This window comes from Monopterus albus, unplaced genomic scaffold (genome assembly GCF_001952655.1).
Source record: "Monopterus albus unplaced genomic scaffold, M_albus_1.0 scaffold45.1, whole genome shotgun sequence".
NCBI lineage: Eukaryota > Metazoa > Chordata > Actinopteri > Synbranchiformes > Synbranchidae > Monopterus > Monopterus albus.
This window is the reverse complement of record NW_018127925.1, coordinates 1,426,414-1,451,494: the sequence shown is the minus strand read 5'-3', so window position 1 is coordinate 1,451,494 and position 25,081 is coordinate 1,426,414. Positions and strand designations below refer to the sequence as shown.

Genomic DNA, 25,081 nt, shown 5'->3' with positions numbered 1-25,081 from the left:
AACTGGCTTCCACACTAGTTGCAAGGCACAGCGCCCTGCAGTTTCTAGTGTATTCATGCAGTCAGTGACTTTGTAATGTCTTCTTCTGATATTTTGTGGACACACGCTGATAGCTGCTGTGTTCTTTTCTCTCTACCTCAACGTTTTCTGAATCATTTGCTTAAGAGAAACAGCAAAAACTAATGTTACTGCTTGTGTTGAAAATCATCCAGCTGAAAGTTCGAGCCATAGAGAACAGGTAATATCTGAGCTGTGCATTGCTCTTGCTCAGTTTCTCTCTTGACTCTTACACATAAGTATGCTCTGCATGCAGATGCTTGGCTGATAATTCCTTCTGGATGAGGAGGTTAGCGGGTGGGCTGGGGGGTCTCTGGCTGTCTTTCCTTGTCAGTGGGTCTCTTTCTCTCTCTCTTTCCGTGCTGGCGGCAGCGTTTTACTGTTGGCAGTAGAGACCAGAATAAAAACAGCAACACAGACAGAGGAGGAAAAAAAGCAATGTGATCCATTGAACCAGTCTTTGCCCCTTCCTAATTACGTCGAGTCTCATATCTTTTCCTTTTTTCACCTTTTTCCTTTCTCTTTAAGACTTCAGATTAGTGGTAATTAGACGAGAATAAAACCAGCTGATAGAGAGAGGGGTGGTGCATTTTGGAGCAAGATGGCTAACAGAAACATTCTGTTGCTCTTCTGTGGACTCTTCCTCTTAGCACTGATTCAGCCTTCTCTTCAAGGAGGTAAGTGCATGCTACAGGTGACCTGTTCCAAAGTCTTTCCTTCATCAGTCACTGATTTAGAACAGGTGCATTTTTCTTGTCTGTGCCTCCTTGACCCTCCAAGATTAGTTGTCAAGCAGTACTTTCACTTATTAAACTGAAAACTTTTCAATGCTGTTTGCTGCTTAGTGAAAGTGCTAACTTTGTTTCATTGCTTTTTTTAAATTAGTTTGAGCCATAACTTGACAAAAGACACTTCTAAATTTGCATTGCTACTGTGTGTATTTTTGATTAGATGATTTAAATAAACTGATAATAAAAAAACCCTTATGCTACAGTCATGAAAATTAACATGAAGCTCACTTAGTCAGACTGATCTTCTCCACATTTATTGAATCCTTGAATAGAGGTGCTCCATCATACCAAAGTTGAAGAGGATACAGAAATAAACAGACAGCAAATCATGTTGCATTTTCATTGCTGCTAAGACCAGATTTTTGTGTTCCATGGCCTTAAACTGTGTATTGGTTTTAGCAGTAAGAGATGATCCTGCATCAACTTCATAATAATGTTCCTTGGTCAAATCATTAGCATGTGTGTGCACTCTAAATATAAATTCTAAGTTATTAGTTTTGTGGTTCTCAAGTTTGTTGATGTGTATTTTTCCAGACAAATAAATTACGTGCTGCACACACACAGCTATTGTATGTTTACATGGCTGCAGACCATGTCCTATAAAATATCAGGAATAGAAGATTCCAGCTGGTCCCTCTTTCCGCTCAGCAAAACCTCATAGATTAAAGTCACCTCTGATGAACTTCCAGCTGGACAGACTGCGTGTGAGGGCCACCTTTACAGCTCTGACCGGGTCTTCTCTTAAAGCTAAAGGACTCTTTTGCCCATAATCTACAAAGCAGCGATATGCAGATCTGATGAGTTAGTTTCAGTTTAAAGTTCCTGTTTATTTGTTTCAAACAGAGAGAGGAAGAGGGAGAGAGAGAGGTTATGAGCATGCATTTACTCCCACTCCCGATCAGCATGTGAGTTTGCTTTTTCTCTCCTTTCTGCGTTGCTTTGATTTGATTCTTGGAATTTTATTTTTGGCTGAGGTTATCAGAATTTTTTAGCCACTAACTGGAAAACATGTTTAGCATCTGGGACTGGGTATGCTAGAGTAAAGTTGTATGTGTTGTATGTTGTCTGTTGTATTTATTTACTTAAAAATCACAGCTGTTTATGTTCCTCATCTTTCAGTGTTCAAGTGTTTTTTTCAGATTTATTATGGTTAGACTGTTAGACTCCTAAAAGAAACATTTCTGTGTATCAAGCTATTATGTAGGCTTTCTCTGATTTGATCCTTTTGACAAAGTCTCCCAAGCCTGTCATATTCAGGTCATAGATTGTATCATCAAAAGTGTCTTGGTCTTTCAGGTGCATTCAGGTAAACTATATACAGTAGCAGGTAAGAAACCAACAAATATCAACACTAGCTTAGGAAGCACAAGTGAGTGCTGAATCCATCCATGTCAAACATTTCCATGGAACTCAAACTAGTCTGCGTCTCTGCACTTGGAAAAAAGTCTTGGCCTGGTCCCGGGGTCAATTATCTGTGAGTAACATGAACCTCATTAACACCCAATCCACTCATTTAAAGCCTCTGCACAGAAAATACCTTTAACACTTGTAAATTTCACTCCTTGAATTATGATGTAGTCCTGTATGAATGTTTTTCATGGACAAATGTAAATGAGTTATGGTCCTACAGGAAACATCTGGTAAGGAATTTGTTAATAAATATACCCCTGTCAAGTTACCCCATTACCATGTACAGGTACAGTCATATGGTTGTTGCTTCTCCCTTGTACATAAAAAGAGGCAGACTTACTTTACACTCTACAAATGTTTGTCACATGGTACAGTGAGATGAATACCGTTCTTGTCAAAATAAATGCCTGTTAGTGCAGCTTGGGCTTGGCGGCTTGTATTATTTTATTGCTATATTAGATCACTGTATCAAACCGGGTGCAGCTAGTTGATGAAATTCTTTTTTATAAGTTCCTCTACTTAGAGAACCAAACCATTATTATGATGGACCCAGTTAATCCACAGTTCTGACATACAGAGGCTATTGGGAGATGAAGAAGGAAGAAGGAAAAACAGCTGCTCTGTTCATAGACTCCAAAGAATTAAAGCAATTGTGTGATGTTTTCTTAATACTACTCAAAGCCAGTTTGCCTCATTTGGTATCAGTGAGGTTGAGTCTGGAGACTGTGGAGAAATTTAATAATCAGTGACACCCACCTGGCTGTAGGTGAAGTTAAAATCAGTGCAGATTGGCTGCCTTGCCTTAGCTGTCACAGGACATTAGTGATGAGTTGCAGCACCTCCCCCAACATTGCTGATAAATAACTAAACTGATTGTCCTGATTCCTCAAGCAAGTGGTGCTTCAGGCTTTATTGGTAGTGTGTGTTGTGAGCACTTCTTCTGGAGAGGTTGAGTGCAAGCCAGAGCATGCTGGATTAATGTGATATATAGCACTCAATAACTCTGCAATTACAAAAATAGACCATTTGAAGTACAGTCTGAGCAACACATGGAGGTTTTTCTTCAATTTCTTCAGGTTCTTTAGTGCTGGATGACATTTTAGGCATTTTAATTTGTTGATGTTGAAAGTTTGGTGTAATTTGCAGTGAGCTGACCTCATTGAGTGCATGTTTGGATCACAGCCTTTTGGTTACAAGCACTGACTGGCCAGACTGCTATAGTGAAAGTCCTGTGTGTATACATATTTCTATATTTATAAGTACTTTATTTTTATTTTTTCCTAATGCACATTCCTTTTTCTTGTTTGCACATTCTTTTTTTCTCTCTCTGTCTTGTTTACTTGTCTACTTGTTGTTTACAGAAGAACATGGTACATACACACTGATAGCCACTGTACCAAAGTCAAATTCCTTGTCTGTCCAACACATCTGGCCAATAAAGCTGATTCTGATTCTGATTCTGATTCTGATTCTGATTCTGATTCTGATTCTGATTCTGATTCTGATTCTGATTCCATGTATTCAAGTCCTACCCTGGCACACATCCCGGTTAAGGCTTAGAGGTTTGGACAATACCATCCAAGTTTTACATCAAAGCACATTGCCTGGCTGGGAAGACACTCTGCGGTGAAGCTACAGTAGGCAGAAAGCAGTTACTTTGGCAAACAGGTTTTAGTACAATCATTTTATTGTAACTACTGTTAAGAATATTGTTGTTTCGATAGATAAAAAGTTCAAAAGGCCTGTACTGGAAATATCTAAGGTACAGGTCCATAGCCCTATACATACAATTCTTTACTATTGGTTGTCTTACAGTTGTAAACTTGATGGACTGCTTAATGTAAATGGATTACTGACTAGCTACTTTGCAGTCCAACATGATAATGATGCAAACATGTTGAGGTTTCTCACAAAGGCATCACTTTTGCATACACTTTTACAGCCTGTGCACAGCCGCTGTGAGGGTATTTAAATAGTAATACGTCCTCACCGTTGCGAGAAACATCATCATATCAATTAATACTGTAATCTGTTTACTGTAGCTCTTACTCTTTGGTTATGGATAAATGTCAGTCCTAGCACCTCCCAGTCAGATGTTTGGTCTGCACTTAGCCAGTGCCAAGTGTTCAACAAAGAAGCACATAAACCCGGATGATTCATTTCAGCCACTCCTGCAAGCAGTCCTCACCAGGCTGTGCGCTTCTAGGCGCAGTCTCACTGGGTTAACAATCTGAAATGGTTTCTGGCAGGAATGTTTTCATCTCGACATGCCACTTCCTACTAATGTTAAAGCTCCTCTAGGTTTACAGACAAAACGGCAACATGAGCACATCAGTATAAAAGATTTTTTTATATAAAAATTCATAACTGATGATCATTAACTTATGTTAACTGATGTTTCTTAGATTTTAGCCATGCAACTACTTGAAAACATGTCCAGTTTCAGCATATATTTTATAAAACATCTACAGACTATGATAGGCTCATAAAGACACACTTTAAATCACAGATTTAATTCTTTTCCCCTTTAACTATGTAAACTGCTTTTCTGACCAGCATAAAAATAAAATAGGAATGTCAGTAGCTTATTCATAAATATGACTGATGCCTCTGTAAGTAATGTTATTTCACCCAAATCAGATGTATAGCCATTTTGCTTTTTGTCCCATACAGTACTTAATAGTTCAGTCTACACAGTTCAGTCCTATTGCTGCTACTTTCATTTGTTGCACTGATCAGTATCACATATGCTTAGAGAAAAAAGGCAACAGTACATTGTATTTGGTCTGGTATTTCACGTCTGATGGATGTTTCCTACAAGGGCAAGATAAATTCATGGCAAATAAAATTGTGCAGTATGTAGTGAATGTTCTTTATGTAGTCCTTTATGGTCCACTTGACATTGCACCCATAACTGTGTCAGTTCTAATGACTACTACTGTGATATGATCGTATTAATCTGTTTCCGGATTGGAGTCATAATATTATCATTTTATTCCACTAGCCTGAAGTGATTTCACATGGTTGATGGTTATCTTCAACCACTGCTGACTCCTTCATTGTGGCCAGCTCTGAAATACTTATACAGAAGAGTCCACAGCTGTTCCAAACCCTTTTTTTGGTTTCAAAGGGAAGTCTTTATGATCCCATGTCAGCTTCCAGTGGTAATGCTTCAACTGAGATACCCAGAGGCAAACGGTGACAAGATTAGAATCAGGTCTAAGTTAAAATATTACCATCTGTGGGCTGAATTTGTTTTCCAGTGCATATACCTCACACAGATGTTCCACTTTGGAGAAATGTCACTGAGACAACATAGGGCAATTGGGGTGGGTGCAAGAAAAAGACGGATTTTCCCATTTAAGTTTTTTATTTTCTGAAATACTCCTCACACTTTCCGTTTCCACCGTCCAGCAGGCTGCGAAAAATCGACCGTGTAAGGGGTGATGATAGCAGGCCAGCTGTCACATGTCTGATAATGAGAGACGTAAAGGTGCCAGGAACCACAGTGTTTGGTTCACTCCACTGTTGCTCTGGGTTGCAGTATGAGAGCTTCCCATTAAGACAAACGAATCCTCGTTTTCTGGGACAATGGTTTTGGATAAATCTGAACACAGAAACCAATTGTTAGTTTGCCATAGTATTTTTCATTTTATCAGCAGTGATGGAAATACTGGTACAGAACTGTATAAATGTCAGGTGGTTAATGTTACAGAGTAGCTTTCCCCCAGGATTTACCAAACTATGTGGACTGCAACCCTATAATCAGTAATGGTCTTTTATAGCTTGGGAATGCTGTCTTATTGTGAGGTTTCATGTGAGGTGTTGTGTATATACTCACATGTATTTTGCATGTCTAAGTCCAGTGTAAATTGTTCCATCAACTCTTAGGTATTTAATTGTTTTAAAAAGACCAGTTATTAAACAACCACAGCCCACTGTAAATGAGGTAACTCTGAAAACATAAAGAGCAATTGTAAAAACATTAACATGGGAGGTACTACAGAAAAACCTGTCATTGGTTTGGTTTGATTCTGTGACTAAGTTTTCTAACTTCTTTGTTATTCAACCCATATCCTCCACAAAATGGAGTATTTTAAGTCACTATAAATTTTTCACATAAGCTGTAATTTGCAGATAAAAATCACAAGTCACACTGTTTTTTGTTTTTTTTTTTTCTGTAGGCTGTATGGCCAACACTGAAGCTCAACTGAACAGCCGATAAACTTGTCACTTCCTACTTTCTAGGCCAACACTCAAAACATGACATACTGCAAAACTAAACATACAGTACAAGGAGCTATACAGCCATTTCCACCTGTTAGCTTGTGTCTGGTTAACTACATCATTTTATCAAAAGTGAAAACAAGGAAATCCGAGAAACCAAAACCCTTGCATACACATATGTTGTGTATAAAAACGATTTTTATCTAAGCCTTAGGGATTTTCAAACATTGCCCTCATTGTCCTGTATAAACAGACATTTTAATCCTCTGGAAACTGAATTCTGATTATGAAATTTCTCAACAACTGTGCTGTCTAACATTTGGGATTTAATAATGATGTGAAAGTGTCAAGAAAAATCATTGTCCCAGTCATTATGCTAGACAGAGTCAAGGAATGGGTGAAGAACTTGGCTTTTTCATAAACTTAAACAAACAGGTGAAAACACTGTGGAATGTGCTGAGGCAGACTAACAAAAACATGGCAAAAACCTAATGTAGACTACAACAAAAATTGACCTCGGGCTTATAACAGGGAACACTGAAACACAAAACTCAGGCATTCATCTTAAAACAGGAATGTAGGTACAAAATTAAACATCTAAGCAATGTCCAAACAAAATCACCAAACAGAAAATGGGCACTAAATTCACAAAGACCAAATCAAATACTTTGCAGCCAAAAGGTGAACACACTTCCTCTTAACAAGCAGGTGGTTAAGTAGAATACTAGAGTCTGTAATTAAATAAGGAACACATGAAACAGGACTACAGACCAGAAACTTGAGTCCAAACATGACCATGGTACGCATAGAGCTTGAACACTGACTAGGAAATCATAAGTGAGAAGAGTAAAGAACAAAAGGAGAATATGGAAACATGGAACTAGAAGGCAGGGCTGAGGCACAGGTAGTTCACACTGGGGCATTGATCAGGTTGACTCAGGATTGACTTTAGGAACAGATGGCATTGATGTTACAAGAACAGACAGTGTTGGTGGTGAACGACTCTGAGGAGCTGTTGTGGTATAATGGGGATGCTGTGGAGCTGCTGCTGCCCAGCAGTGATCTCAAGGGATTTCTGCTGCCACTGCTCAGTGGTGACGTGGGATAACTGTGGCTCGGTAACATGATGTGACTCCAGGGTGCTGGAGAGCAGAGAAGGTTGTTGATTGCAGGGGCAGCTTGGGGTTTTGGCTTGACAACTGATGGGGGCTTGAGTGTCCAGTTGTGGCTTGACGTTAGGTTTGGGATGTGCTGCTGGAGGCCTGAGACTTGGGTATGCTGAGTGACTGAAGCTTAGAGGAGGAGGAGCTTAGACATGCTGCTTGACTTGGCCTGGATCTGGAGCTTGGGCATGATGCATGGCTGGGCTTGGAGCTTGGAATGCTATGAGTCCCCAGGTCGTGTCCCTTCCAGGACCCCACCCAGATTCTCCAAGAAGGCCAGATACTTTGAACTGCTGTTTGGTGTGTAAACACAGACAATGGTTGGCGTCTTCCTCCAAGCGACTTGCAGTTGTGTGGGTGCATCGTTCTCCAGGGTGAATTCCTAAAAAGCAGTGTTCAGCTGAGGACTTAGGAGTATCCCCACACCAGCTGGGCGCCTCTCACCCTGGACAACTCTGGGTGTGAATAGTTCAACCCCTCTCCAGGAGTTATGTTCCAGATCCAGTGCTGTCCCTGAAGGTGAGCCCAACTATATCTACTTGGCACCTCTCCACCTCCAGCACCAAATCTGGATCATTCCCCATCAGAGAGGCAACATTCCACATCCCTAGAGGATGCCAGGGATTGGCACACCCAGGTCTCTGACTTATCCTGCTGCCCTTATTACTCTGCACCTGAGCCCAATTCTTATCCATGCAGACGATGGGCCCACCACCTCCATATATGTCAAACCCTTTAGGTGCCTACCTGTGATACATATACGAACAGTGTCAATCCAGACTGTTCAAAAGTAGTTTTTTTTTTCTTTATCTTTACATACTTTATTTGTGCAAATTGTGTGCATAAATTGTGTACCTTACAAATCGGTTTCTTTTCCTCTGATAACTGGCTACATTTCTAGCTTACTGAGTCTTTCAGTTGGACCACATTCGAATCCAAAGTGTAGTGATGATAAATTCAGATTACCCTCAGGATTCCTGTAAGTGCATGTACATCATCACCCTCTTAATGCACTCAGAGAAACTCTCGACTCAAACCACAACAATAGAAAATTCAGTTCACTGTGTCATTGTATTTATTTGAAAGCAAGAAGGCTCATTACCTGCTGGAGCATATAATAAGCAGTGAGTTATTGTTTTGTCCCTTTCTTTTTGCACATTGTCTAAAATTATGACATTACTACTACATTATTACTACATTACTTAGTAAAAGTTCAAATTTTCTATCCCAGGGTTTTTTAATCCACCAGTATTTAATCATGTCAAAAATACTCAAGGCAAACTCTTGACTGTAGTGAAATAAATTCTTCCTCATTTGATCCCTTGTGCTCCACAAGTCAATCTTGTCCTTTACACACATTCCAGCACATTACCATGACCTGGCTGAGTTCACAAGCAATGTAAGTGCATGATGATGATGATGATGGTGATGATAATTAAGACAACCATGAAGAAATCTTGAAATTCATTGAGGTAGATGAGGTTGCTTGGCAGCGATCAGCGTCTGCTCCATTTGCATGCTTGGTCTCAGTGAACCTAATGCACTCTGTAAACGTAGCACAGTAGCATGATGGGATTCGGAAAACTGGAGCAGACGCACACTCCCTCTTGCTTCGCTTGCAACGCCGAGACAGGAAATCCTCCTTTTGATTATAAAATGAAGGAGCAGAGTTGAGAACAATCACCCCACCCTCCCTGCACTCAGATATTTGCAATGCAACCCCTGGCATGGGCAAACTGACAGGCACACACTGCATACCACAAACACATGGAGTTGCACTGACTAATCAAATACAGATTCCTGGATTTTATTATGTATTCCACATTTTTATTTGATCCTGCAGGATTTTGAGGTTTCTGTAATCTGTCTCAGATTGCAGAAACAAGGTGTAACAAGGTGAAATCTCAAGAAATTTCATCAGTTCTACCTTTTGTGCAGTTTCCCAACTTCCAAGTCATTTGAGTTTAAAGGCCACCTCTATCTCATAGTAATTCATCTTGTCCTAGAGAGCCATATGTAAAAATATGGCAAGTTCTTCTACTTTGCGCATAACTTACTCTATAAACTGCTGATGGCACTCTACTCTTGGCTCAAGAAGAGAATTTATCTCTTAAAGAAAAGCAGGCAAATGTTTTTAATCAGATTTTGAGTACAGTTATGGAATTTTTTTTTATAGTAAATATAACAGCATTGTTCCCACAGTTATATCAAGACTTTTCAGCTTCTCTTTTTACCTAAAATCAAGGCATGAAAGAACTTGCCATGTTTTCAGACAAATTTTCTTTGCCCATGCTGTTTTTATTCTCAAGTACTGTGAGTATCTTGTATATGTTATGGTATCGTCACAACTCCATCCAACAGTTGATTCTTGCAGTATGTGTCTGGATTTTGCACTTTACTGGTTTCTTTCACTGATTAGCACTGATGACTCATTTTCTTAACTTGAGCTGTGCAACAGAAAGAATACTGAGGTTGTTGTACCACAAACCCATTACATATGTCACAGCTTGTTAGTGAAAAGGTCAAAGCCTTCTTTAGTGCAGTGAATTTTAACTTTTCAGACAGTAATGCCTTGTAATGTTCTTCCTTTAATAGACACACTGAGGGGAGAGAACTCAAAGTGCAGTGTTCACTTATTATTCGCTAATGAACGCATGAACGCCTTTGACATGTGGTTTAAATTAATTGGCTTCTCAACACATGTAAGAGTCATTAAATATAATCATTGTGGTCCTGCAGCCCCATTCTCTTCATAGCATTGTGCATTTAGTGATATAAACCAGATTTTCCTCATAAAAAATATAACGCTGTAAATTTGGCCTTAGCTCACCAGTCCCCCTGGATTTAGCTGTTATGTGTCCCAGAACAACTGGAGTCATTTTTTCATCCTCCCTCTCTTTTATTTCTCTTGTTGTTCTTCGCACACATGAGGCCACCATGTCTGGGATCCAGAACGACCATCTCAGGAATGACTCTGAGTTGCAGCCAGAAATCAGGATGGAAATGAGGATAGGGGGTGTAGGTGGGGGCTGAGGGTGTCCACAGCACTGCAGCAGCTTTCTGAAATGTTTCCAACTGCAATACCTCATCAGAATGAAAACACTTGGATTTTTCTCCTAATCAAGCCAATAAAGTTTTTAAAAAATTTTTCTTTTCTTTTCTTTTTGGCTTCACTCTGGTTCTGACTGGAGCCACCACGGTGTTCACGTTTCATTGCGCACCCCATCACTGCTATGACTTGGGGCAGTTGTGTATGCCAAGGAAAATTTTCAGTTTCGCTGTCTGGACCACAGATGATGAATATGTTTGAGAATGTTTGTCTAGAAAACAGGCTCATTGTTTAGAAATGCCGTTGCATGCAATTAAGTAAATTTTTAAAAACCGATAGCGGAAAACTCTTTTGCAAGTTTTTATCGACTGTCACGCATGTTGATGAGAGGCTACAACTGACCTTTTGCTTTCTCTGTTGTGTGTGTTCCAGGTGTGTATATACCGCCTGGTGCTGCAAATGGACCAGGAACTGGATTCTTTCCAGGTAACCGGACTGGGCAGACAGTTTAAATGAAAATAATCCATATAGCCACTAAATAATAAAATAAAATAAAGTAAAAATCGATTTATTGTTAGCAGTGGTATAGCAGTTAAATTACACTACTGTAGGACTTAGTGAAAAGAAACACATCTGAATTTGAACTGAAATTGAACTAAAGGTAAAGATACTTACAAAATGTAGAGAAATGTATTCATGTAATTAATCTCAAGACATAAAATATAAAGGATTTGAACTGTAATAACAAGATACTACAATATAACACCAACATTTATCAGCTGTCTTGAAATGGCCAACCTTAGGGTCACACGATAGCAGTGCTTGAAATGGTTACAGTTAGTAACACTTAAAAACTAAAGTGCTCTTTATCTTTCCCTCATACTTTGCTGTGCAACAGCAGTGAATTTTGCAACATAATTGAATTCACATTTTCTATTAATGTAATGAAAATATGTTTTTAATTTCTGTATTTGGCAAGCTGCTAATGGTGTGATACTGAATACACCAGTAAAATGTTCACAGACACTACATTTGTTTTCTGCCAAAACGTTTAGTCTTGCATTACAATATCCACTTGTAGTGACCAGTAAATGTTTTTATGGTTATCTTTAGGCACAGCATTTGGTTAAGGTTACTGAAGGGTCATGGTCTGGTTTAATACAGAACAAAGGTTCATAGTGACTTCAGATACATCCTGTTTATTTACAATTAACCAAAACCATGATCTTTCCTTAATCTGTCCTTAAACTAAGTGCTTTTGTTGCCTAAACTAAAGTGATGGCAGAACTGTACGCGTCGAACTATCACGATCCACCCCAACCAGCTACTAAGATCAGTAAGGCTTCATTTGCTCAAAAACACTTTGTTGCTGAGCACAATCCAGTCAGCAATTACAATTTCTACAAGTGTATTTGCTATTGCAGTTTAATAATACTTGCAATATACAAGCATGTTGCATGTATTGACACAATATATATCAGTTTCCTAACGCAAATGAAAAGGATCATTTCCATAATTTCTCCCATATTGTACATATCTATGTTTTAGGTTTCCTAATTAAACCTAAGTAGCACTTTTGTGAAATTTTATTTTCTTAATATTTACAGTATTTTTCCAGGTGAAACACTTTTTGTTAATGACTAAAATAAAACTCCACTGTCTTTTAATCGATCTAAATGTGGAAACTGGGGTAGAATTTTGTATGACTTGACTTGTGACTTGCTTGACTAATAATAGGGACTTGCTTGATTCTAACTTGGAACTAGTTTGAGACTTCAAAGTTGAGAGTTGCACATGTGTGACTTACTCCCCTCTCTGGAGTATGGGGTGGCTGTGGCAGTTGTCCCCTAACTACTGGAAGGTCAGCGGTTTCATTCCTGTTCTCTCCAGTCCACATGTTGAAGTGTCCTTGGGCAAGACACTGAACCCCAAGTTGTCCCCAATGGCCAGAGGGAGCGCATCGCCATCAGTGTGTGTCTGTGAGGGAGAGAGAGAGTTGGTGCCACAGATGCCTGCCTTGGTTCTGTACCGGACATAAAATTAAAAATAAAGACTATGCATGCATGTATAAAATTGCACAAGATGCCACAACAATCCCCTGATGTTCTGAGAGAAAGTAAAATGAAAGTCATCTGGTGTAATGATGAATTGCTGTGCAAAACAACTGTCCATGACATCACTCCATGTAGACACACCATAACTCAATGCTCTGTATGACTATTGTTTTACAGGAGTTCATGCAGGCTATAAGCCAGCCAAAGCTGCAGGTGAGTAGAGGAGAGATTAGTCTTAGGATTTTCCTCATATATACTGAAAAATTTTTTCTAAGAATCACATTTGGTTTTTCATGAATTAGTGCATGATACTTTTTCAGTTTTATCAAGTTAAATGCAAAATGTCAGTGGACATTCTCATTCATCCAGGCAATGGTGTATTCAAAGTGCTAAAGTGTGCAACTGGATTGTCTGAGGTTCATGAAGATGCTTCCCCTTTCATTTGTGGAGTGTCTTCAGTTCTGCTGCTGGCCTCTGTACTGAAGAAGCTTCTTGAATGAAGGGTGAAACCTCAAGCAAGTCCATCTGCACACTTTAGCACTTTGAATAAATTGTGAAATATTTAGAAATCAGTCTCAGTACAAGTTTTAGAAAAACTACTGAATTTCAATAACTTATTCAGCTTTATGTTTCAGTATCTAAAATTACTTGATGATGATCATTAGAAATATAATCTTTTCCATATGGTAATGCCTCAGACATGGCAGAAGTGTTGCCTTCACAGGGTTCTGACAGTTTGTGCAAATGACCAGGGCATAAATTGAGCTTAATGCATAGCCACATACAGTATAGTCTGTCTGGTATTTGTCATTTCACACATCTACAGCAGATATACTCAACTTTAGACTCAGCTTTGTATTCGAGTGCTACTAAAGTTGCAGCACATAACACAACAACAAGAAACAGATTGCTGTTCTGAAGACAAACCTTCCTGTCAGGACTCAGCTTTGATTCGGTCAGATCTGGGACAAACACATGGTGAGACTTCTTTGTCACACCACCACAAGCTGAGAATAGTTATACAGATATTGGTATGGGCAATAACCATTGTATGTGATTCCAACCAATGTTGTTAAACCAGTTTTTGGAAGATGTGAGAGGTTTGGAAATATATGTTTCTCTCATACAAGCTCAGTGTTCAGTAATAGTGATTATTAACAATGATCCCAAAATAATAAGGACATGATGATTTTGTTTGCAAATGATGAGGATGATAAATATTGACAGCAATAATGACAATGACACTATTGAGCACAATCTCTCTCTCTGTTTGACCCTGACAGGAGGAGGTTTTGTAGGTGGTGTTGGCCCAGGTGGTTTGGTGCCAGGAGGTGTTGGGCCTGGTGGATTGGGAATTGCAGGTATGAAGTTAAAACAGAGAAAAAAAACCTTGCAAACACTTTATTGTTTGATAAATTCAATGAAAATACAACTGCCTTGAAGAGTTGCTGTCTCCTATTCAGACCTTTTATCAACATCTTGTTTTTATTAAGCAAAAACAGGAATAAGTGCCTTTTAAATAAAATACTAAACAAAGTTGAAAAATGTACAGCAGTGCCTGTAAGATATGAATGTACTGTGGGTCTTTATATTTTGGTATTATAGGAAAAAGTAAAGTATCACATACATTTAATTTATTTACTTGTTTCCATCTAACAGGACAAGGTGGAAAAGCCCCTAAACCTGGTAAGTTGGAGGATTTGCATATGTTATTGTGTTACATGTATTAAAATGGTATGTACAATACATAAAAATATCAACAATTAATAGTTTTATAAAATATTTCCAATAAGTTACACCCCCTGTGGTTTTGCTCAGTTTACATTATACAGTAATAGCTGCAAAGCAATACTGTATTAGAGGAAACCACGTTTGCTTTGTTTATAAAATGGACAGTTCCTGTGCATTTCTGCATACTGTTGAAAGGAGGGAAATAGAATATACTGCTGGGGTGGGGGTTGTATAAAGCAGGTTAATATGTAGACTGCATTACCTTCACACTCCAAGAGAATAGGGAGATCTGGACAACAAGTGAAGAGAAACAGTCTTTTGATTGGTTGTCATCAAGTTCTTCTTATCTCCCGTGTTTTCGTTGAGTTCAGTTAACACCGTCTTGGTAGCTGTTTGGGGTCTCCGGACTGGTTGGGATTATGGAGTGAGTCCAGTCCTCCTCCACCGCTGCTGCATTAAGGAGTGATGATTGGCAGTGTGCAAACCGCCATCACCGCCTGCCAAATAATGGTGCCAGAGCACTAATTAATGTTTTTGTAATGATAAACCTTTACAATATCTGGAAACCTCTGTGTGGAAATTTAACACGGCCCTTCTGTCCGATACTGTACTGTAAATATTTACCTTTGCCTTTCAGTTTGCACTGCATTGGTGCTTTAGTATCATTTAACAACTGTTAAATTTCTGTAAGCCCTGCTGATACAATCTCAGCCAACCTCTATGTGTTTGGAAAGATAAGAAACCAAGTAATCGTCTTATTGTCCTGATAACACATGGAGTAGGTCACACAAGGGTCCCTATGGAGTGCCCACACCCCTGTCCTCTAACAAGAGTTTCTGCAGGGCCAATTTGTGAAAATGATCTAATATCCAGTATTTGGTGAAAGTTGATTTTGGCTTGCATCAGCAGAGCATTACTTGGGAAGTGTTGCCCTGCCTTTTGTATGCATTTGAGTTCTTCCTCTTCCTCACCAGGCATACATGGCATAAATTACTTCAGTGAGAAAAAGGGAAGCAAACAACATTAAAACGCAGCACATAACTGTATGTGTATGTGTATGTGTGTGTGTGTGTGTGTGTGTGTTTTAATTTTGGTCTCCCATACTCTACACTAATTATTGTTGTATGGATAAAAAGAAAATCTTAAATAAAAAGTGAACAGTTAGGGGCCATCTAAGGATTTATCCATGAAAAGAGAGACTTAATTTCACTGAGGAGCTGTAACAGGTTCCACTTCGTGGCTGTAACCTTGCTCAGTCTCTGAATGTTTATTTCCATCAGTGGTGACAAGGAAAAAAGAGATTTCCATTCCATGAGAAGACCGTTATCTTACATTGTCCAAATTTGGATATGAGAACTTTCTGCATATCTTACAAGCATGAGGTTTCCATTACAGTGAAAATGTACATGCACGGTCCATCAGTAGGTACTGTAGGGTTTGTCTAGTGACAGCTTGAATCCATCTGTTTGGCTTGTACTGCAAAAAAATAAATTGCCAGAAAAAATGATATGTTACCAGCATTTGAAATCATTGACATTTTTTGTATTAACTTTTAATATATAAAGCAGGTTTTTCGAGAGACATGAGTACAAACATCAATAGAGCTGCCATCCCTTCTTATGTGTAAGCCAAGCTGTGACATTGCACTCCACAGACACTCACCTTTGCCTGGTCAGTAATGGAGAACAGCAGCTGGCTATATGAGTAGCATGATTGCAGTGTAGCTCATGCAAGTGCTTGTACAATGTTACATTAATTGTGAGGCCTGTCAGCTTCCAGCTTTGACAATACACTGGAGGCTGGAAAGAACTGCTCTTTATGAACAGCAACACCATCTCCTGTGTTCCCTCAAGCAAAGGTAGACTCAATCCTCATGGCGCAATTGCCAAAACTTGGCTGCTGTAGGCTATCCTCTTGTCATTTTCAGGCAGTGTGAAGGCAGTTAAAAGAAGCAGAAGTTACTGTTTCCGCTTTAGGTGTAGTTTTATTGTACCATTACAACAGTCTGTTTTAGGTTGAGAAGGGATGTTTTTGGGTGGGATTTCTGCAAAGAAATACAAATTGAAAATGATAGAAAGGCAACATGCGGTCTGTCCCACCTTCCTCGCAATATCTGAAAACACATGATTGCAGTGTATGAGCTGTCAGAATCTGTAAGCAATTTGATTTAACATTTGCTTAGATTATAACTCCCACCCAAAGAATGAAGGAACTTGAGAATTCAAGTGGCCAAAATTAGTTTCTTCCATTGGGTTGCTGGACTCAGGCTTGCACATAGGGTGAGGAGTTCGGACATCCGGAGGGAGCTCGGATTAGAGCCGCTGTTCCTTCATATCAAAAGGAGCCAGTTGAGGTGCTTCAGGCATCTGATTAGGATGCCTCTTGGGGGCCTTCCGTTGGGGGCCTTCCTTTGGAGGTCTTCTGGGCATGTCCAACTGGTAGAAGGCTTGGGGTAGACCCAGAATACACTGGAGAGATTATATACCTCGGTTAGCCTGGGAGTGCCTCAGGGTCCCACAGCTGGGGAGCATCGCTGGGGAGAGGGATGTGTGAGCTGCCCACCTAGACCTGCTGCCCCCACCACTGATTTTAGAAAAACAGTGGACAATGGATAAATTATAACTCCAGGTTAGCAATATAATACAGTATACCAGATGGACGAAATACTCTAGTCACTATCGTGTTTTGACTGTTTTATCCATCCCCACTGTCAGTGACTACATATTTGGAACATCTCATTGTAATTAGAAAGCCTAGAGGTCAGCCCCTTGTTAGTTTCTAAGTTCATAAAGTGTGTGTGTAATAAATTAGTGATGAGTAAAGGAAAGAATTTGGAGGCTGGTCAGCAAACAGAGACTTGATGGGCCACCAGCTCAAAAGCTGTTCGTCATAGACATTCTTTGTTGTTCATTGTTCCTCCAAACAGGAACACATCTGAAAGCAGCCTGCTAAACAGTTCTCTGGAAAAGCCAAGCACACAAACAGGTGTGGGCTCAGTAGCTCAGCAAATTTCACCCTAAATACTATCTTGCATGAGCACTTAATGTGCCAGGTCTCTGAAATAGCTCCACCCACTACCAGCTAGCCAAAAGAAAGATGGAAAGTAATAATATGAGCCTGATAATATGAAGGTGCTACTAAAGCTGACATTATAATGTAATACAGCTGAAAAGCACCACAAGCTACTGCCTCAAATGACTTAATGAAGGTAGGATATATTGCAAGGATGTTCTATTAAATTTTAAATGAGTAAACCAGATGGTAGCTGAATATACTCTAGTTTTCACTAGCTCACCATTTTTTGTGGCGCTTCACTACTTTTGAATAAACAGAATCTGAGGTAATAGAAATCTGTAATAAAATAGTCCCTATAATTAGTTGCAAGATAAATTACTGCTTGGAAAGACTGCAATACAAGCATAATTTAAGATCCTGGGCTACACTGGTCAATGCTGCAACATGTCTCATGTTCTGAACTTCTGTGATGGCAGGTCAATATGCAGTAGAACACTGAGTTGTAGCTTTCTAATGGCTGACATACAGTATGTAGGAGGGTTTGAGGGTTCACTTCCTGAGGTCAACAAATGATTCTGTTTTGAAGCTGGCAGTAATTTTAAAGCTCATGCTATAAATATTACTCACATGTTTCTTTAAAAAAGTCAATTTAACACTGACACACTGGTTTTAAATTTGGAGTATTATCTAATAATATGTCTTTTTGTGATTTAAAATGTACGGCCCATCTATGCATCTGATTCTTTTGGTTCTTCTTTAGACCCTCTGGTTCCTGTCAGGGTCATTGTTTGAAGAAGCACTAAGTGTACTAATCTGCTTCACAACAGGAAGAGCAGAGGAAAGGCAAAGAAGTGGAAACAAAGTAGATATGGGGAGGACAGAGCAGAGACAGAGTTAAGCATGGATGATGGAAAGGACTAATAACTCTTGGTAATATACCGTGTGTATGTCATCCATGTACAAAACCACTCGCAAACACATGCACATTCAGGTAGAGAGCTTCATGAAAGCAAGGAGACTGATAGGTCAAGGTGAGGATGAAAGTGTTTAGCCAAGAGAAGACAAGCTTGAAAAAGGTTTAGTCTCCTGGAGCACACATGCTTTTCATTAATTGAAGTTCAGACCTGTCACTGGACCTGTCAGAGACTGTAAGCATCTGCACGTGAAAGTGCATGACTGTGGGTGTATGTAAATATGTTTATAGTCATATGTGTGTAATTATAAGTGTGAGCACGTGCGCCTACACACACACATAAATGTTAAAGTATGTCTCCTGTCATTTTTTGGGGGGCAGCATCCCTTCCAGAATGCAGGCAGACATACACCATAAATTCAGTGCTGCTTATTCAAACACACTGTGAAGGATTGCACTTTCCTTTGGTCTTACTCACCAATCGTTCCGTTTCCTCTCCTCAATCTGTCCTACACTGGGTCTCAGTGTCAAGCTTTCATTAGCTTGGAACCTGAACTGTCTGCAAAGGAAATGATTTTCTTTTTTATGTCAGAGCCCCTGCCTATTTAACACAGCCAGCAGAGCTTGTTTGTTGATCCCTGGAAATGCCTGTAGCTTCTCAAACAATTTTTCTTGGTGATGTCACCAGATGTGGTCCTTAGCCTCTTCAGTAATCCCATTTATTTGTCTTAAGAATTAGATAAGTAAAGCAAGATAAGATAAGGCCATTATTAGTGGGGTTTTTTCTTTTTTTTGGTGTCTAATCAGTCACGCATGCCACACATTACACATTATAACTGTGGTATTTTTCCCCCACACTGAACAAATACTTGCACTATGACTCAGTAACAGCTCCATCATTCTTGATTCTCTAGTGAGCATGTTAGCACTAATATTTTTCCATGTTTACTGTGTTAGTGAATGAGGCATCCGTTGGCTCCTTTCAACCTCTGTGCATAATCACAGGCTTCTATCGACCTCTCCCCTGGTTTGTTTGCCAGCAGGTCTGGAGAATGGGCCGCTCTCCTTGTCCATCTGGCAGGACAGCCTAAATATTATTTATGTGGCAATGGAGAAATCTCTTGTTCTTATTTCCCTAAGAGTTTGTGAAGACAGATGACCTTGCAGCAGTCATTGGTAGAAGTTGACTGATTTGAGGGCCTGCTTTCTGTATTTGTGGCTGGGTAAGCAATTACAGTGTTTTCTGCATTAGCATACAAGTTCAGAGTTCCATTAACAGTAGATTATTGGTTTTGCACATTGATTGTACAGCCATGGAACATTGATGGCAAATGAAACTGCTTATTCCTGAGCTGAAGTTCTATACAGCATTAATTTACAGTATGAAGTTTTGCTTTGGGTTGTGATGCAACCTAAAGCAATACTTTTTTAAAAGCTGTATAATTTTAAATTGTCACTGTAAAAGGTGTAAGTTATTTAATTATGTTCACTTTTTAGCTAATTTTGTGCTCCCAGCTGTTTTACTCATTTTTATTTTAATGCTTGTATTCTTAAATGACATTAGACACTGAAATTATGTCACTTCACTGAAATGCTTACTGATTTCTCAGTACTTACTGACACCCAGTGATTTGTGAAGATGACCTCTGGCTCTGTAGGCTCTTGTAGAGTATGGGAAGCTGACGTCATGCCGTGTTGAATTTTGGGTAAATGCACCATGTTTGGAGCATCACACAAATTACCAAACAGAGCGACTTCATACACTACATAAATCTATAAGTTAATTAAAAAAAAAAGAACTATTCCATACAGCTACATATAGTAGTGGATGCTTCAGCTACATCCAAACGTTCACTTTAGCGTTCAGTTTGAGCACAGACAGGACAGAAATTCACTTATCTGAAGTGTTTGTGTCATCTCCCAACAGCTGCTAGCTAGCATTAGCTCCTGAACTGAGATCAGTGTACAGTCAGTGTACAGAGTCATTTCTCAGTCTGTCGCTCTCTTATACAGGATCTGTAAGTTCATAGTAGTGGATGCTTCAGCTACATCCAAACGTTCACTTTAGCGTTCAGTTTGAGCACAGACAGGACAGAAATTCACTTATCTGAAGTGTTTGTGTCATCTCCCAACAGCTGCTAGCTAGCATTAGCTCCTGAACTGAGATCAGTGTACAGTCAGTGTACAGAGTCATTTCTCAGTCTGTCGCTCTCTTATACAGGATCTGTAAGTTCACTCCAAGTTAGCTACAGTCAGCTAAGGTTATCAACCCTGAATTATCACAGTCAGTAAAACTGGATCTAAACAATTTAAGCAACATTTTAGAGTTTGAGCACAGACAGGACAGAAATTCACTTATCTGAAGTGTTTGTGTCATCTCCCAACAGCTGCTAGCTAGCATTAGCTCCTGAACTGAGATCAGTGTACAGTCAGTGTACAGAGTCATTTCTCAGTCTGTCGCTCTCTTATACAGGATCTGTAAGTTCACTCCAAGTTAGCTACAGTCAGCTAAGGTTATCAACCCTGAATTATCACAGTCAGTAAAACTGGGTCTAAACAATTTAAGCAACATTTTAGAAAAACAAAACAAGAATGTATGCAGGTAAATACAGTGCATACACTAGCTAGCATTAGCTCCTGAACTGAGATCAGTGTACAGTCAGTGTACAGAGTCATTTCTCAGTCTGTCGCTCTCTTATACAGGATCTGTAAGTTCACTCCAAGTTAGCTACAGTCAGCTAAGGTTATCAACCCTGAATTATCACAGTCAGTAAAACTGGATCTAAACAATTTAAGCAACATTTTAGAAAAACAAAACAAGAATGTATGCAGGTAAATACAGTGCATACATCCCAAAATGGCGCCCCTGTCCCAGCATTCAATACAGCATGATAAACCCTTACATTCTCTATAGGTATTCTGTAGGTCATTGTATCTTAACAGTACATACATGTATAGTATATACATTTTGGTAAACAGCTTTTCAGTGACACACTAGTTTTCCTTTGTACTATAGCACATCCCACACTGTATCATACAGTGTATATTTGCCATAATGAAAATATCATTCAGCCTCAGATGGTTACACACAGATCACAGCCTTTAGACAGAAAAGCAGACAACCTTGAAAATTGCCTTTGACGCCAACTCCATGAATCTAACATCATTGTTTAATTTGAATGTTTTGGGCCAAGTAGACCTGTCGAACACTAGTCTTTTTTCTCAACCCTGACTTGCCAGAAAAGTGTTCAGTGGACTTGCAGTCAGTTGCATATGTGGACCATCTGGGAGAGGGAAGACACAAGGCCAATTTTACATACCATGCAGCCACAAGTGCATTTATTGACTGATCAGAAATGAGTAGCTTTTCAAAACTGGATTCTCTAAGTGCACATGTTCCCTGTATACTTCTGTATAATAGTTGCAGTTTGTTTCTCCCTTGTCTGCATACTGTACCTTTACAATACATGTTGTGAGTACATGTGACAAGCTAAAATGGGCGATGGTATGAGCTCTGGGTTGGAGATACTCTTGAGACATATTCAGGGGCTCAGTGTTGGCAGAGCAACTGTGACATTCCTTTGGAAGTGGATAAAGAATAGAATAGCAGAGTCACTCTCAGCAGCTCTCTACTCTCAGAGAAACAAGCTAAGAACGAACTGTTTGGTTAGCATGAATGTTTATAGAGTGTTCTTAAGCTTCATCAGAAGGACAGAATTATTCTAATTATAACATATATAAAGACCATGATCCAGAAGGAAGAGCAACTTCCAGCTGTCTCCAACAGACCCAAGCCACATGACCTCCCTTGCAAACAAACTACACAAACACACAAGAGGCAAAAACCAAGCACACCATTCACACATACAGGGGAAGGAAACAAACACTTGGAGAAGGAGAAAAAACAGAGGAATGAACAAATGAAGAGGAAATGAACAAAATATGAGCAACAGGGACAAAAAGAAGCCGGGACTCCTGAAGGTTGAGGATCCAGATCTAGATTTCTGAATCTAGCACAGAGAACCTGAGGGATGAGAAGAGAAAGTCACACAGCTTTGATGCTCATGTTCCATGTGCTGGAGGGAAAAGAAAAACAGGGGAATAGATCAAGATCAAATGTTTTTATTGTCAATTTACTATATGTGCTGGACATAGAGAAAATCAAAATACCGTTTCTCTCACCTAGTATTGAATGCCATACCATTTAGTAAACTAAGAATAGAATAAAAGTAGAGTAAAAATAGACTAAAAAGAATAAGAAATCTAAGTCAGAGTGATTAGGATAAAGCTAAACACTACAACTTAATAGGCTATGACTCAAACCCTGTACAATCAGTGACAGCAGTGCAAATAATAACAAGAAGATTGCCAGATGGTTGTGAGATTGAGATGCACATGGACAGATTAGAGAGATGTAATGGTTTTCAAAAGCTTCTGCTCCATATGTCCATAATGACATCATAAAGTCAGTGGACATGGTGTGAGGCATGGTGTACAAATCAGCACAGTTTGAATCTAGGGACAGCATTAATGGCCTTTGCATAGATGTGTTTGTGGAGGCTTACAAAGAGACAGGTTAATGAGGCCAGACAGTGACTGACACCACTGGACAACGCTGCCTGGTTTGGCCTTGTGGCAGTGCTTCCACATGTAATGGTGACTTTTACATTTGCTGTAAATCTGGAGCCATTGATAAGAATTGCTCAACGAGATGATGTGTGTGTTCGGTTCCGCAAGTGCGTGGGTTGGTGAGATCCTCCAGAGTTGGTCAAAGTAGCAGACCAAAGCACATTCTCTTTTAGTATGAAGCAAATGTCCCCTATAAACCTAAAAAATGACCACATATACCAACAGTGACTAACAACACTAGCATAACAGGGTGGAAGTCCAGTTTTATAATGTTGATTTTGATCTGGATGCTGCCCTAAAAGCATTAGAGAATAAGGCCAGTTTAGACCCTTTGACCTTTTGTCTGTAGGCGCTCTGACAGCTTAAACAGTGCTGTTGGGGTCATCTGGCAAAGAGGGAGCCAGAGGCTTTGGGACTCACTGAACAATAAAAGGCTTGCTGCCAAATTTAACGGGCTCACACAAGCCAGCGAGTGACAGGGGTGGTGTGACTGGGTGAATACTTAGTCCAACATGTGACCATGCTGCTTCTCATAGCTTTGGTGCCTATGACTGACAGCACAGAGTATGTGGAGGTGACAAGGAACAGGGCAGGTCACAGGAGAGGGAGAGGGAAAGTGAGAGGAAACTTGGAGAGTTTCAGTGTGTCCACTTGTCTCACACGACCTGGAAGCACTACAGCATCTCACATCATTCTGCTGTCATCCAACTTGTCCTGCATCACCTCATAAGAATGCAATTTGTCCACCAACTTGGAAGTGGAACAGTGTGATAATTTGCTGCTGATAAAATGTGGTGTAATGACACTGAAGGACATAATGATGTGCTTAGCTTTTAAAGTGTTATATGGGACCACGGCCTATGAACAGAATTTCTCAGTCAAATTTAGCAAAATGTTGATTCTCTAAGGACCTCCATAGAGCCTCTGAAGATAAAGTTACCATGATTTTCTATCACATTAAAGAAAACTGCATCTGCTTCTTGCAGTTCCTCTTTACTCTGTGGTTTGTACAGCAAACCCAGTGTTTACCTTTAGTGACCTGTGACCCTCCTGTCATTTATACATACTGACAAGGGTTTTCAACCCATACAACACTATTAAGGAAACAGGGAGACTTGTGACTTTCCAGAAAACAAACATTTGTTCTTAGGCTACTTCCCTGATTAAAGGATAAGGCCAGTCATTTTTTATATTAATAGCATTTTCAACACTCCCCCACACACAGAGACTAAAACCAATAAGGAATTGCCTCTACTCATGATTAATGTCTGTCAGTCCTAGATTAGCTTACTTTCACAGTTAAAATTAAAAACACTAAAATTAAAAACACATCAGGGAAACACACCATTGCACTGGGTGACATTTCCTCATTATGAAACATCAGATCTTGATATATTTTTTTAAATGTTGCCCTAAGGGCTCCAAATGGCCATGACTTTTCACAGCATCTGAAGGAAGCATGAGACTTCTGGATATTCTTAACAAATGTTAGGTTCTTGTGTGTCATAATGAGGAAACATGTCACTCAGTGCAGCAGTCTGTTTCTCTGATTTGTTATTGTTTTTTAAACATCAGTGGAGGTCTATGGCACAGATGAATAAACTAATCCAGGACTGGCAGATTGACAGACATTAATCACAAGTAGAGGTAAATCATTGTTGGTGTTGGTCTCTGTACCAGGAGTGTTGAAAATACTGCTAATATAAAAAAATGACCAGCCTTATACTTTAGATATGAGCTAAAACAAAGAATATAATAAGAAACAAGTCTTAAAAATTTTATTTCAGAGCTCGAGCTTCCAAGTCTGCTTTCTGTGCTTTGACCTTCAGTTATAATGGATCTCTGCCATCAAATTCTTTACTCTCCTAAATTAAACCCTTCACCGGGCCCAGCTGGTTCACAAAGTAGAGACAAGGGGAGAGAGGGAGGGAAGGAAGAAATGGAGACAAGCGAGCATATCCATCTTTCACTTCTCGTGTTTGGCTTCCTCTGGTTGCTGCTATTAACACCTCATGCCTGCTCGACGTGCCCCCTTAGAAAGG

At 39.6% G+C, this 25,081-nt stretch overlaps 1 protein-coding gene across 1 annotated transcript in view; it reads left to right on the top strand.

Moving 5' to 3' along the window:
• Window positions 1-401: 401 nt before the first annotated feature.
• elna (elastin a) overlaps window positions 402-25,081 on the top strand; it is a 54,416-nt gene continuing 29,736 nt past the window's right edge. Inside the window, exons 1-5 of the mRNA XM_020600131.1 lie at window positions 402-734; window positions 11,130-11,183; window positions 12,929-12,964; window positions 14,035-14,112; window positions 14,411-14,437. Of these exons, the coding sequence (XP_020455787.1) occupies window positions 659-734; window positions 11,130-11,183; window positions 12,929-12,964; window positions 14,035-14,112; window positions 14,411-14,437 (271 nt within the window). The 5' untranslated portion in view covers window positions 402-658. The remainder of the gene's footprint in view (window positions 735-11,129; window positions 11,184-12,928; window positions 12,965-14,034; window positions 14,113-14,410; window positions 14,438-25,081) is intronic.